The sequence below is a fragment of the Oncorhynchus nerka genome, linkage group LG3, assembly GCF_034236695.1.
Source record: "Oncorhynchus nerka isolate Pitt River linkage group LG3, Oner_Uvic_2.0, whole genome shotgun sequence".
NCBI lineage: Eukaryota > Metazoa > Chordata > Actinopteri > Salmoniformes > Salmonidae > Oncorhynchus > Oncorhynchus nerka.
In genome coordinates, this window is record NC_088398.1 from 17,240,632 (window position 1) to 17,256,204 (window position 15,573).

At 41.3% G+C, this 15,573-nt stretch overlaps 1 protein-coding gene across 3 annotated transcripts; it reads right to left on the minus strand.

The window, feature by feature from the left end:
* Positions 1 to 66: 66 nt before the first annotated feature.
* Positions 67 to 9,165, minus strand: LOC115102886 (hemojuvelin-like). 3 transcript variants are annotated; one of them, XM_029623312.2, is made up of 5 exons: positions 8,875 to 9,165; positions 5,662 to 5,808; positions 3,650 to 3,801; positions 2,970 to 3,484; positions 67 to 2,008 (listed from the first exon to the last, which is right to left on the minus strand). In XM_029623312.2, the coding sequence occupies exons 3-5, from the start codon at positions 3,744 to 3,746 to the stop codon at positions 1,346 to 1,348; spliced, it is 1,275 nt and encodes a 424-aa protein (XP_029479172.1). In that variant the 5' UTR covers positions 3,747 to 3,801; positions 5,662 to 5,808; positions 8,875 to 9,165; the 3' UTR covers positions 67 to 1,345. The 3 variants fall into 3 exon arrangements, with proteins under 3 accessions (XP_029479172.1, XP_029479182.1, XP_029479164.1); XM_029623322.2 differs by lacking the exon at positions 5,662 to 5,808 and having other exon boundaries at positions 8,885 to 9,165; XM_029623304.2 differs by lacking the exon at positions 5,662 to 5,808.
* Between the last annotated feature and the right edge of the window lie 6,408 nt (positions 9,166 to 15,573).

Below are 15,573 nucleotides of genomic sequence, written 5' to 3' on the forward strand. Positions count from 1 at the left end.
GTGAACAATTTTTTATTGAATCACGTCAAAACCAATACAATCAATAATAAAAACAATACAATTTCCCCCCCTTTTTGATCAACACCACTGCCCCGGACACCACAACCCCCCCCCTCCTGTCACTTTCTACATTGACCTACTCCATCGGAGAAGCTAAGAGGGGTTTAGAATGGACTCATTCCAGCTATCACAGAAGCAACAACAGGAATGCTGGACAGTACACCAGAGAAGACATCTGACATCAGATGGCAGAACAGAGCTACCAGTCACAGCGAAGGAGAACTCAACTCACCCAAATGCTGCCTCAGTAGCCCCTCCAGAGGAATACTGCAGTTGTATTGGACATTTCAAGGTTCACAAAACCCCAGTTAAGGTCGCTCATTAAAAATACACTCTCAGGACATTATACAGACCATTTTCTGGTCTTGGGGAAAAAAAACAATCAAATTTAATAAAACTCACAAAGGGAAATATATTAGAATCTGTAGGTATAAATATGTTTTATCCTTGACAGAGATCACATTATTACATGGAAGGCAATTTGAGATATTTTCATTTGGAAAACAATATATCATTTTAATTTACTCCTTGTTTGATCTCTATTGTTTTAGAAAGATGGTATGAGTAACTTTGGGAAGATATATTTTTTACTTTGGCAACTACACTAGGTAAAAACATGAACAGGATGAACAATACATTGTAAACATTGTCTTACAAATACTGACATATGAACCAAACGTACATTCAAAAACAGTCCCTTGTGAAATCGAGACATTATTACAACTCACTGCAAACCAAATGTAGACACACAAAGATGACATAATAAATTAGTGATAAATTAGTTTCTTTACAGAGGATGATACCACTGTAGTATTATATTTACTATAAATAAACCACTAAATTCCCTCCATGATAAAATAAACAGAAAATAACAGAAAGTATATAAAAAAAGAGTTGAAGATTCCATTTACTGTCTGGATTCGTGGAATTATTCAACAGGCCATCCTCTGTGCTGAGATAATACATATTGTTTTAATACATTTGTCTCAGCATAGTTAAGGGATTAGAATCAACACAACTAGTGTCAGGCTTCAATAGTTCACTTCTATCCTCACTGAGAGCATTCACCTGTATTTATTCCGATCAACATTCTTCTCCTGCTGGAAGAAAACGAATCAGGGAAACGTTGACTTCTGTAACCAGTCACAATGCCACTGGGTTCCAACCAGTCAAAGGTGATGCCTGTTGTTTATGAAACAAGGCCATCAAGATTTTTTTTAAAGCATCTGCTCAGTTAGAGTCAGTGTGGCTAATGCTATGCCCACAGCTCCTACCAGTCACTAGTTCATAAACACTGCCAAGTCCACAGAGCCAACAGATGCTCTGATAGGACAGCCACAGCCAGGATCAGAGGCAGACATGGACTACTACCATCGGCATTGCCCACCAGTAGCAGATGCACCTTATTGGGGTCTGAGATCATTCCCCGGGCGTCTTGTAGGGCCGCCACGGCCGCCGTGCTGGAGTTGAGGTCCCCTGTGGCCAGCAGGTCAAACAGGCAGGCCTGGTAGTAGATGTCCCTATCAGGGAGGAGGGCTGCACAGTGGAAATGGGCTGCAGCAGAGGGCTGGCTGGAGGAAGAGGAAGAAAGGGAGGAGGAAGAAGAGGGGCTGGGTAGCGTCTCTAGGCGCTGTGAAGGTGGGCAGCCATATACACACAGCTGCAGGTCCTGCTCGGGGGTGAATGCTTCAGCAATGGCACTTGGCGAGCGTACTGACAGGCCCAGGGACCGCCCACTCTGACGCACCACCAGGGTGGTGCCGATGTGGGCAGCACGGATCTCAGCCTGGTGCCCAGGCAGATCAGAGTGGACGCTCAGGCTGTGCTGGCCCTGCCTCTCCCCGCTGGTCACTGAGCCGTCCACGAAGGCTGCGGGAACGTTGTCCAGCTCCGCCTGGTAGATCTGCTGCTCGATACACTGGCGCCAGTTCTTAAAGATGATGGTAATCTGGTGGAGAGACACCCCTGTTGTTACACACACCCCTCCAATGAGCTAGACGTACGTATGCTTTATTTCTGTATAAAGACATGTCATGCATTGTATATAGTTATATTTTAAAGGTCCAATGAAGCCATTTTTATCTCAATAATAAATCATTTCTGGGTAATAACTAAGTATCTTACTGTGATTATTTTCAATCAAAATTGTACCCCCCAAAATTAAAGTTTCTTGTCAAAAAGCAATTTCTCAAGCAAGAGCGGGGAGGGAAAACTGAAAACTAGATCCCAGATCCCACTGTCATTACGCACACCTGGTCCCTATTCCCAGTTGATTAGTAATTGTATAAGTGTGCCCTTTGGTCACCATTGTCCTGTCGATTGTTGTTCCAATGTCCTGTGCTGTGTTTTAGCTATTGTGCCATTGTGGATTGCGCAGATGATTACGGGTCTCATCCCGTGTGGTATCATTGTGCGCTTGTGTTATTTATTCGAGGATCTCCTCGCACTTTTGTTTGGATTTCTACCCTGTGTTTTGTATACATGTTTGTTTGGTCTTCATCCCCGTGCCTTTACACGGCACGCTGTAATTTGGGAAATGAAAACCCCTATTATGCATTCCTGTGCCTGTCTCCCGATCCTCCATACCAACGTGACACTAGCTGTTATTGACAGAGAGGTTTAGAACTCTTTCTTATTGCCATATTTCCTCATTTACTGCCTGGTGATGTCACCAGGAAGGCAAAAACTCCATCCCACTAAAATAGGCAGAAATTTCAGGTGGCCTTTTCAAACAGCTCTTACACTAAAATGGCATTATCATAATTTTCACAGTATTATTCAAACCTCTGGATAGAAAATCAAATTTTTGACTGCACTGGACCTTTAAGAACGGATCGTAAGTTGTATAATTTAAAAAAACATTTTATAAAATATAATTTACTATATATTATTTTAGAAATGAGGCCTACCGTGATGAGAGCCGTGGCATACACCCCTCCTCTCATGGGGGCGCTAGTTGCCTGAACGTATAGATACTCATTATCTATCAGTGGCCAGGCCCCTTGTACAGTGCACGTTTGGAACTCATCACGGAAGGTGCGAACATGGGGATCCCCGAACACTCCACAGTGGAGATAGTCAGGGGTCCGGCCCTCACGCTGGAGGTAGCCCTTCTCATAGATACAGGCGTCCCCAGAGATGGGGGCCTGTGGCAGGGGCCGGGGCTGAGCGGTGGGGCCTGTCCTGGGGCAGCTGTGCTGGATGAGGAGGTCCTCGATGCCCTGCACGGCCGAGTGGTAGGCCAGGTCGCCCCGGCAGGCACGGGCCATGCGGCGGGTACACATGGCATAGGAGCGGAGGGCGCTGCAGTAGCCCGCATTGCCCTCTCTGCTGCCTCCTCCTCCACCCCCTCCGCTGCCCCCAAGGTCCAGGGTGACAGCTACAAAGTCAGAGTTGCACCTCAGGATGCGACAGGATGCCCATACTGTGGGAGGAGGGAGAGAGTTGGAAGCTCCAGTTTATTAATCAATAATAACGTAACAATAGTAGGAGAAAAAATATCTTTCCATTGAGCATGTAACAGAAATATCACAGTTGCTTGACATTATTGGGTAGTTTGAAGACAAAAGCTGTGGATCATAGAAAGCACCTTGCAGGCAGCACAGGTGAAACAGTAGCATTGCCACTATGACGCTGCGTTTCCATGACAGCTGTGAGTAGTGGCTGCAAAGGGCCAGTGTCCCCATCCCCTTCCAGCCTCAGGCCGAGGGCTGCAGACCAGGCTCAGGCTCAGTACAGGGGCTACAGATGCAGGCAGGGCATAGATAGAGACAGACATTACACATTGTGGCCTGTAGATGGAAACGCCACACCACTACCACAGGCACAATCTGAGCTCAACTCCAGTCGACCATTTGTTAAGATAGAGTGCAATTTGTATTGAATACAAATTGTAATATTTTAGCATATAACAAGCGGATCACAAGATCTACAGTTGAAGTTTACATACACCTTAGCCAAATACATTTAACCTCAGTTATTCACAATTCCTGACATATAATCCGAGTAAAAATTCCCTGTTTTAGGTCAGTTAGAATCACCACTTTATTTTAAGAATATGAAATGTCAGAATAATTGTAGAGAGAATGATTTATTTCAGCCCTCATTTCTTTCATCACATTCCCAGTGGGTCAGAAGTTTACATACACTCAATTAGTATTTGGTAACATTGCCTTTAAATTATTTAACTTGGGTCAAACGTTTCAGGTAGCCTTCCAAAAACTTCCCACAATAAGTTGGGTGAATTTTGGCCCATTCCTCCTGACAGAGCTGGTGTAATGGAGTCAGGTTTGTAGGCCTCCTTACTCGCACATGCTTTTTCAGTTCTGCCCACAAATGTTCTATACGATTGAGGTCAGGGCTTTGTGATGGCCACTCCAATACCTTGACTTTGTTGTCTTTAAGCCATTTTGCCACAACTTTGGAAGTATGCTTGGTGTCATTGTCCATTTGGAAGACCCATTTGAGACCAAGCTTTAACTTCCTGACTGATGTCTTGAGATGTTGCTTCAATATATCCACATAATGTTCCAATCCTCATGATGCCATCTATTTTGTGAAGTGCTCCAGTCCCTCCTGCAGCAAAGCACGCCTACAACATGAGGCTGGCACCCCCGTGCTTCACGGTTGGGATGCTGTTCTTCGGCTTGCAAGCCTTCCCCCTTTTCCTCCAAACATAACGATGGTCATTATGGCCGAACAGTTCTATTTTTATTTCATCAGACCAGAGGACATTTCTCCAAAAAGTACTATCTTTGTCCCCATGTGCAGTTGCAAACCGTAGTCTGGCTTTTTTATTGCGGTTTTGGAGCAGTGGCTTCTTCCTTGCTGAGCGGCCTTTCAGGTTATGTCGATATAGGACTCATTTTATTGTGGAATAGATACTTTGTACCTGTTTCCTCCAGCATCTTCACAAGTTCTTTTGCTGTTGTTCTGGGATAGATTCGCACTTTTCGCATCAAAGTACGTTCATCTCTAGGAGACAGAATGTGTCTCCTTCCTGAGCGGTATGACGGCTGCGTGGTCCCATGGTGTTTATACTTGAGTACTATTGTTTGTACAGATGAACGTGGTACCTTCAGGCATTTGGAAATTGCTCCCAAGGATGAACCAGACTTGTGGAGGTCTACAATTTTTCTTCTGAGGTCTTGGCTGATTTCTTTTGATTTGCCCATGATGTCAAGCAAAGAGGCACTGAGTTTGAAGGTAGGCCTTCAAAATACATCCACAGGTACATTTCCAATTGACTCAAATGATGTCAATTAGCCTATCAGAGGCTTCTAAAGCCATTTTGTGGAATTTTCTAAGCTGTTTAAAGGCACAGTCAACTAAGTGTATGTAAACTTCTGATCCACTAGAATTGTGATACAGTGAGTTATAAGTGAAATAATCTCTGTCTGTATCTGTCTGTAAACAATTGTTGGAAAAATGACTTGTGTCATGCACAAAGTAGATGTCCTAACCAATTTGCCAAAACTATAGTTTGTTAACAAGAAATTTGTAGAGTGGTTGAAAAACTAGTTTTAATGACTCCAACCTAAGTGTATGTAAACTTCTGACTTCAACTGTAATTGTAAGTAATTAAGTAGATGTAGTTCATACCTATTTGAATAGATGCTAACTATTTTTTAAGACTGTGTGTTGTTGCAAAATGATCTCCCACACTCTTGGAACCCATCAACAGCACTCAGACTGAAGTCAACACCGTTCTGCTTGGACATGGACAAGATGAGGACAATGGAGAGAAAACTGTTGACAAACAAACATTCAAGAATCAGAGAAAAGCAACACTAGTGGCCACCATTTGGTCACATTTAGGAATAGGACCAATAATTTGATCAACAGTCTTAGTTTAATGAAGGCAGTCTTATCCACCTGACCACTGGTCAGATCAGATCATGTTTGAAGCTGCCATAATCATAGCCATAATAATAGTCCTATAATCTTCATTCATTTCATTACAGAGCTTAAGTTTCCATACAGTAGATAAACTGCCATTGTAAACAATGATCTGTTAGTGTTGTGAAGCTAGAGGCTTGAGACCAAATATAGTAAAACAAAGAAAAACTATGGCTACCATGTGTGCCACAGCACTATGTATCAAAACCAAAACCATTTTATGTTATATTTCAGTTCTTGGTATAAAGCAAGCATTTACCTGTCAAAGCTAGGCTACAACAATGTTGGTCAATTGGGCATTTTTCAATTTGGACTCTTCTCCCTTTTCCGTTTGCCATCGGAGAACAAACAAGGGCCAGAGAAAGTCTCTCTTTGTCATGTCCAATTTAGTAACCAAAAGGATGGCATTATTGTATTTGATTTATGTGTGGAAAGATCTAAGTTTAAGGAAAGGTGTAAGCCTACATTCTGGTAAGACCTTCACAGAGCTTATGTGCATTACATAGTGAAACCTTTGGCAGTACAAGGTATTCCTAAAGCATTGGTGCCAAGTGTGCCTTTGAAAGCGTCATGGCATGGGCCAGATTGAACCATGTGTGCAGTGCGTTTGTGTGTGGTCCTCTCTCTCTCTGAACCAACACTACAGTCTGACCTTTATTACAGTTTGGGAGACCTGTGCAGTGCACCAGGGAGAGGGGGTATGAAGGGGGGGGGGGGGGGGTTACGAGCAGCAGGGGCAGAAATAGAGCATGCTAAATATACCAGACTCTCTCTCTCTCCACCCAGGCCATTTCCTTCATGTGTTCCCCTGGTCTGAAATAGTCAGGGCTATAAGGCAGAGGAGGAAAGGGTAAGCAGGTGTGCCCAACGGCAGTTCCACTACTCAGGGAGGGAGTGGCTATGGCTACTAGTTGTCACAATCAGTCTTCAATCAGACACATCTTCAACTTACATTATCAAATGAATCTTCTTGAACTGTATTCCAACTAACAGCAGCAGTGTATAGAACTGCACCAACCCAGTCTCTTCACTTCTGTTATAAACGTTTTTCAATGCCCTAGATTGGTCTCCTTTTGTTGTCCGGTGGGCATTGTGTTCACTAGTGTAGTGGCTGAGGTCTGGAATGTCGACCAATGGATTCTGATGCAGCTGCACTTTTGGAGTGGGGGTGTATGCCCCCCCCCCACACACATTTTTTTTGCACTGCTTTGAAAATCACAGTGACCTCCCTCTGTGCACCGACCAACAACACTGACAGGGTCCTATTTGTTCCATCCATGAACAGCAAATAATCACTGTGCATACACACACACAGTCGCTTGTGATTAAACATCAATACGGTACTACCTTTAGGGCAACACTGCACCCGTACACTTGTTAACCACAAAACCCTAACTCCCCTTCACACACACACACACACACACACACACACACACACACACACACACACACACACACACACACACACACACACACACACACACACACACACACACACACACACACACACACACACACATGTTTGTTTTACTATCCTTGTGGGGTTCAAACCTAGCCCTAACCCTTAACCTAACTCTAACCCTAACCTTAACCCAACCCCTAAAACTAAACCTAACTCTAACACGTAATTCTAACCCTAAACCTAAGCTCAAAACAGCCTTTTTCCTTGTGGGGAACAGTGAAATGTCCCCAATTGTTTGATTTGTTTTAGGCTACCACCCTTATGAGGATCTCTGGTCCCCACATGAATAGTAAAACCAAACACACACACGACGTCACCATAGGGGTTGGTCACATGTGAGACTCAGAGATGTTTTTTTCTCACGGCTTGGCCTGGAGTGACATGTCCATGTGGTTCTACGTGTCAACTCCAGCTCACTTAAAGACCAGTGGTTTTCACTCATTCATTAGATCAATCCCCAACTTGTATTGGACACAAAGACCACAAACACAGAGCAAGCTATTGGATGTTTGGCTTAACCTCACTTGATTTATTGATGAATGAGAATTTAATGTGAATCCAATCTGGTTGTGTCTGCATAGGAAAGGTCAATGAATGTATGCACATCATAGCATCTTTGTATTTGTAATAGTGCAGCTCTCTCAAGGTTTCCTTCCACCTGAAGTTTTCCTTCCCACTGTCACATGTCTTAACTGTGACAGTGGGAAGGTCAGTGTATTTTGATGGACACTATCAAACATTGAAATAACTTTAGACTGATTGACTAATTGTATGTCTATTTTATTGATAATTTTATTGATATCTATTTTATTGATAATCTATCTATTGTACATTCTATCTATATCAATATGAATTATCTTTGAAAGCATAGGTTTGATAAAAACAAATATTTATGACAATCAATTGCTGTACTTCAGGACTATTCAAGGGGTATTATTATATTAATGAATGGCAAATATAAGGATATCATTCTATTGTTGTTATATAACTGCTGATGTAACCTTAAATTCCACATTGCCAATGTCACCCAAATGTCAGTCTACAGTACATGCCATTCTGCTGTATTTCTTGATTTACTCACAATGACAGGGAATTTGTTCTAATATTAGGCCATGGAGAAAGTATTTAAAGCAACAAGTTCCATTAGGGGACAAAGTGAATTGTACAATGTTAGAAAAAAATATGTTCCAACCAAATAAAAGCTTTACACTTGCTTGACCCAATCCATACATTATTCATAGCTCACAATTAAATAGTAGTATATACTGGGCACACTGGTTAAATCAACATTGTTGCCACGTAATTTCAATGAAATTAGGTTTAACCAACGTGGAATAGAGGTTGAATTGACGTCTGTGCCCAGTGGGTAGGTAAATAATAGGCCACATTTCTGAATTGTGTAGCACATGATTATTTTAAGAATGAACCAGGCAAAGCACCATTCATATCCTCACCAAATCACACCTCTGTTGAAGCTCCGTATGAGACACTGCGTAAATGTCCCCACCTCACTCGCTCCAATAGGAAAAAGGCGAAGTAGGTTTTGCCTGCACTGACACCAAATTCCCAAACTGTCCGAGTGAGCTGCCGAAACTGATGTCCAGTCTCAAACTGGTTTTATGGCAATCCGCTTTTCCTTCCTCCCTCGATGTCGGCTTTCAGATGAGTGAGATATTTAACAGTGTTTCTCCACGAGTGGTATAAATCACTAGTGTCGAACACCTGCTGCTCGCGTAACAACTGTCCACTTGGGCGCACACTCTGCTAGGCACCGGGGGGCTATTTCAAACTATAACAGCGGCTCTGGCAACCTGTTCTATTTGCATCCTGTTGTTGCTAGTGTGTTTTCTTATTTTTATAGGAGGCCATTCTATATTTGTTGCCCTCTTGGTTCGCAGGCTATCATAAATCCCCACGAAAATCGGTTCATGTAATTTTGACAGATATCGTAGCCAGTTGAGTAAAAAAAGTTGACTTTTGTTAATATTGCACTGGCTGGTCTCGGGAAAATGTGTATTATTCTGTGCATAAACCTTTTACACTTAGTATGATATATTATGTTAAGTTATTCATACGAATTATAGGAGTATAGTATCCTCCCACAGGGCAAAACTGGTTGAATCAACGTTGTTTCAAGGTAATTTGTCAAGGTATTGTGACGTGAAATCTATACTGAAAAAAATATATAAATGGAACATGCAACAATTTCAAAGATTTTACTAAATTACAGTTCATATAAGGAAGTCAGTCAATTGAAATAAGGCCCTAATCTAAGGATTCATACTACTGGGAATACAGATATGCATCTGTTGGTCACAGATACCTTAAACAAAAGGGTGTATATATATATATATATATAAAAACAGTCAGTATCTGGTGTGACCACCATTTAGCTCATGCAGCAACACATCTTCTTTGCATAGAGTTGATCAGACTGTTGAAGTCATTCCAATAGCACGCTCCCTGAAAACTTGAGAAATCTGTTGCATTGTGTTGTGTGACAAAACTGCACATTTTAGAGGGGCCTTTTATTGTCCGCAGCACAGGGTGCACCTGTGTAATGATCATGCTGTTTAATCAGCTTCTTGACATGCCGCACCTGTCAGGTAGATGTATTATCTTGGTGAAGGAGAAAAATGGTCACTACCAGCGATGTAAACATATTTGTGCAAAACAGTTGAGAGAAATAAGCTTGTTGTGCATATGGAATATTTCTGGGATCTTTTATTTCAGCTCATGAAACATGGGGCCAACACTTCACATCTTGCGTTTATAATTTTGTTCAGTATACATGAAAAATACATTGGATTTGAAAAAAGTCATCAACTGTTGTTTTTAGGGTGAAATGTAAACAAAAGGATGATGTAATCATGGTAACCAAATTTCAACATTGACAAACCTTGTATAAAATACGTTGAATTTATACCTTTAAAACAAAATCAGATCTTCAACTTTAGATCCATTATCAGAAAGAAATTATAATTCAAAGAATTCAACAAAAAGTAGATAATATAATAGGCCTAAGGTTTTATCCTTTGATTTAAAATGTAAAGATATTTAGTGATATTGAATTGTGTTGGGTTGTCAACGCAACCTAATATCAACATTTGATGGAGATGTACCTTCTGCTTGGACAATTCACTCTGTGCCACACTTTTGAAATACAATATATAGCCTATTAACTTGTCGACAAGTTAACAAATAATATGTTGGATTCACGTCTCCAACTCAACCAAAAATAAAAGTAAAAATGGGATGGCTCAGATGGAACATTTTAAAATGTTTCTCATCAATCTACACACAATACCTCATAATGACAAACGCAAAAACAGGTTTTTAGAAATGTTTGGTAATTTATCAAATAAAAATAGAAATACATTATTTACATAGTATTCAGTTCCTTTGCTATGTGACTCGACATTGTGCTCAGGTGCATCCTGTTTCCATTGATCATCCTTGAGATGTTTCTACAACTTTATTGGAATACACCTGTGGTAAATTCAATTGATTGGACATGATTTGGAGAGGCACACACCTGTCTATATAAGGTCCCACAGTTGACAGTGCATGTCAGAGCAAAAACCAAGCCATGACGTCAAAGGAATTGTCCATAGAGCTCTGAGACAGTATTGTATCTCGGCACAGATCTGGGAAAGGGTACCAAAAAATGTGAACACAGTGTCCTCCATTCTTAAATGGAAGAAGTTTTGGAACCAACAAGACTCTTCCTGGCCAAACTGAGCAATCGGGGGAGAAGGGCCTTGGTCAGGGAGGTGACCAAGAACCCGATGGTTACTCTGACAGAGCTCCAGAGTTTCTCTGTGGAGATGGGAGAACCTTCCAGAAGGACAAACATCTCTGCCACACTCCACCAATCAAGCCTTTATGGTAGTGTGGCCAGACGGAAGCCACTCCTCAGTAAAAGGCACATGACAGCCAGCTTGGGATTTACCAAAAGGCACTTAAAGACTCTCAGACCACGAGAAACAAGATCCTCTGGTCTGATGAAATCAAGAGCGCTCAGGGCCTCTGGCTTGAATGCCAAGTGTCACATCTGGAGGAAACCTGGCTTCATCACTATGATGAAGCGTGGTGGCTGCAGCATCAGGCTGTGGGAATGTTTTTCAGCGGTAGGGACTGGGAGACTAGTCAGGATCGAGGGAAAGATGCAAAGTAAAGTACAGAGAGATCCTTGATGAAAACCTGCTCCAGAGTGCTCAGGACCACAGACTGAGGCGATGGTTCCAACAGGACAACGACCCTGAGTACACAGCCCAAAAAATGCTGGAGTGGCTTCGGGACAAGTCTCTGAATGTCCTTGAGGGGCCCAGCCAGAGCCCGGACTTGAACCAGATTGAACATATCTGGAGAGACTTGAAAATAGCTGTGCAGTGACGCTCCCCATCCAACCTGACAGAGCTTGAGAGGATCTGTAGAGAAGAATGGGAAAAACTCCCCAAATCAGGTGTGCCAAGTTTGTAGCATCATACCCAAAATAACACTCAAGGCTGTTATCGCTGCCAAAGGTGCTTTAACAAAGTACAGTACAGAGTAAAAGGTCTGAATACTTATGTAAATGTAATAGTTCAGTTTTTTTATGAGTAATACATTTGCAAAAATTCTAAAAATCTGTTTTTGCTTTATCATAATGGGGTATTGAGTGTAGATTGATGAGGGATTTTTTAAATATTTTTTTTACCATTTTAGAATAAGGCTGTAACGTAACAAGATGTGGAAAAAGTCAAGGAGTCTGAATACTTTCCGAATGCACTGTACATATAAATGTTGATATTTGGTTGCATTTGAAACCAAAAACAATTCAATATTACTTTTTTATTATTGTAAATAGCCTAAAGTTAAGGCTATCTTCCAAACTAATGTAACATTCAACCTTAAAAAGAGTAACACATCCATGGCCACATTTTGAGGTTATTGTAACTATACGACTTATGTAATCATATAAAATGCGTACAGTATGTTCAAGATAACATGCATAGGTCTTCTCAGATCTTCACAATTGCTGTAATAATCTGTGCAGAATCTTAAATGGCCTTGATCACTTACACCATGTACTTTTAATGCAATCCAGGTAATTTGGTTCTGATATTAGATTAAGCACAGTGATAACACATGACACTGTTGTATAAATAAACAAAATATCTGACATTATATTCCAATTTGAACTTTGCTCTACTTTTAAATGGTTGAAAGTGAAGTGATAGACATTCGGGTGCCAACTAAACAAAAAATCAGACATTGTTTTTACATTGGAATTAGGTTGTGCTTTCAGATGGTTGGAAGCATATTGATAACACATTGGAAATTCAGCGAACTTTTGGCTGTCTTTTTGAGTGGATGAATATAGTTTGTAATCTCATTAATCAACATCTGAAACCAAATACTACCCAGTTATCCACGTTGAGATAAGTTGGTGTACCCAGTGAGATACCTCTTACCAGGTCATACAATAGCATACAAATTGGATTATGTCATTTATCATACGTCTTGGATGATGTATAGTATTGTACATCTTTCTCTGAGACTATGAATCAGGTTTGAGGAGTTAGCAGGTACTGTAACTTTGGTCAAGTCTGAGTTCAATTTAGGTTAACCGGTACCACGAAAGTTGCTCACCTTTTAGCCAGGTAAATTTCTATGGCAACGAATCCTTCAGAACTAACCTGCTTGGGGCAAGCTAACTCAGGGCTAACTCAATGTGTCCTGAAGGAGTGTCTGAGCCACTAGTTGAGGACCAATTTAAAAAACATGTGTGTTTAAAAATGTTTTGCAATGTTAAAATACCCTCACATTGCACATTTAATAATGACAGCATTTGCTTTCCAAACTGTACATTTTTTTAGGGAATTGTATTTTAAAATTGGCCAAAAGAAAACTGACAACCGCAACCAACCAATGACAAATAATCCATAGATGGCAGTTCCCATTCAAGTCAAGACTGATAGCCATTGCTAGTGTATCCATGAGTTTATCTGTAAAATTGCCAGGGTTAAAGATTCCAAAACCCTGCTATGGATTATATGTCTATATACGGCCACAATGCAGCAAGCTGTTCCACAGATCAAAGAAGGAGCGATACTAGTGGGAAAAAGATAAGTAATAAAATAAGGATAACTTTTCTTTCATTATAATTTCAGCACAAATGAAAATGTGGCACTGACCCGCCAATGGATTGATATTTCAGCATTGTCTCAATGAAGAGTTCGCCTTCGACTAGCCATATGCGACATGCACACGCAATTAGCGGCAGGCGGACGAGCAATATCCACCATCATACGGATGAAGCCTGACCTGGAATGTGAAGGTAACTGAAGCTAGCTAGCTTTATAAAAGCCTGAGTAGATCTAGTTAGCTCGTAGTATACCACAACAAAGGAGAATTACGGGGAGAATTTACATTGGATTTTAGGGAAACTAACGACAAATGTTAGGATAATTTACGTAAAAGGTTAGGAGAACTAAAAATACAAAGTTTAGGTAAATTTACATAGCAGGTTAAGTGAATTTGGTTAAGTTTAGAATAAGGGTTAGAGGAAGGGTTAGCTAAAATACTACAGTTGTCCCCAATTTAACTCAAACACGCAACATTTGGATTGCAAGATGGTCGCAGATTACGCTCATCAATCCTCCCTGATCCAATCGCCCTACTTTTAGTTCTGTCTAAAATAACTAGACCATTAGTAGGTAACATAGGGATTGGAGGTGCCCAGAAATACGTAAAGTATGTTCCGTATGGCTCTGAGGCCAGGCTACGTGATTTGTATGACGACCCAACCAAGCCAGTGGCCTGCACCATGCACCATTCACACAGCCAAGGTGCTAAACTCAGCAGGAATAGGACAGGTGCCAAACCCCCCAAACAAACTGTAAGGCTATACTGTATTTAGAAACTTTGAAACTGGTATAGAAAATGCAACAAAGTGACCAAACGTGTGGTAATGTTTTCAGGCAGTAGGTGAATGTCAGTAAATGACATGACTACACGTTTTACCCTTTCAATTTAACGCTAGGTTTTCACGTGATATGTGGCGGGCACCAGTGGCGCGAAATTTCATTGATTGACATCTGAATATCATTAATGCCGAATTTGGGTGAGTCCATTGTAGTTTAACCTATTTAATCATGATTTACTAAAAGTTTTAAAATGTAGACATTCCTGCAGGGATACACATACAGAGGGAAGGATAGTCAGACGTGTTTACTCAACTGCGGAGAATGTCCGAAGTTATTAGCCTTTTAAGAGGGGCACCAACATGCCTCAGTGAGCGTTGCGTTGTGGCCTTTGTTTGTTGTAGCAGTGGAGGCGGGGTCCATTGACCAAGCAGTGGCTATTCGGAGCGCGAGGTCCATTGTCAGAGAGCTTTTAGGAGAGGAAAGAAGTCCTGTATCTTCGGCTATGGATAATTGCAGAATGGGTTCGGAATGCATTTAAGAAAACAGATCCAGCATATAAGGAATTCTGGACTAATAAGAACCCATATTTCTAACTGCCTGGCGAATTGTTGCTGATGCATTTTCATAGGCCATATCAAACATATTCCAGAGAATGGCGACACTATATGAATGAAGAGGCAATGAATCACTTGTGACTTGAGGTAAGGTTTTAAACACATTTTCATTGGTCTAAATGTTTATCTTAGTGTACTTGTTTATAAGGGCTTAGACAGTGTGTTTGGACACACTCCTCCAAACCTGTTACACCTGTTATGTATCACAATATATATATTTTTTTATTATAATACTTTTGACAATACATTTTAGAATGGGGAAGTGTTTTTTCCATAGAAAACTTTTTTTCCCTTTACTTTTTTGGTTACCCTAGCAGATTACCCCTATGTGGCTTGGAGACCTGTTGCCCTGGTAACTGTTAGGGCTTGTGTGTGTGTGTGTGTGTGTGTGTGTGTGTGTGTGTGTGTGTGCGCACGCACGGGAGGGAGAGAGAGAGAGCCTAAGCTCTCTTTTAGACAGTGACTAATATGCAACACTTTTGTCTTCCTCAGGCAATGTGAGTCTCAGACATATCTGAAGAGAGGGTAAACTTGGGACTGCAGCCAGATCATGAAATATTGGTGCTTGGGGAGGCAGATTAAGTGTTAACCCCTCCCAGGGCCAGGCAGGTGTGGGATGTGGTGCACT

Bases quoted from the DNA above. Each gene is read 5' to 3' on its own strand.
- LOC115102886 (XM_029623322.2), bottom strand. From the start codon at position 3,746: ATGGGGACACTGGCCCTTTGCAGCCACTACTCACAGCTGTCATGGAAA. The intron at 3,485-3,649 runs GTGCTTTCTATG...CTCCTCCCACAG, and splicing joins TCACCTGTGCTGCCTGCAAG to TATGGGCATCCTGTCGCATC. The intron at 2,009-2,969 runs GTAGGCCTCATT...TCTCTCCACCAG, and splicing joins ATGCCACGGCTCTCATCACG to ATTACCATCATCTTTAAGAA.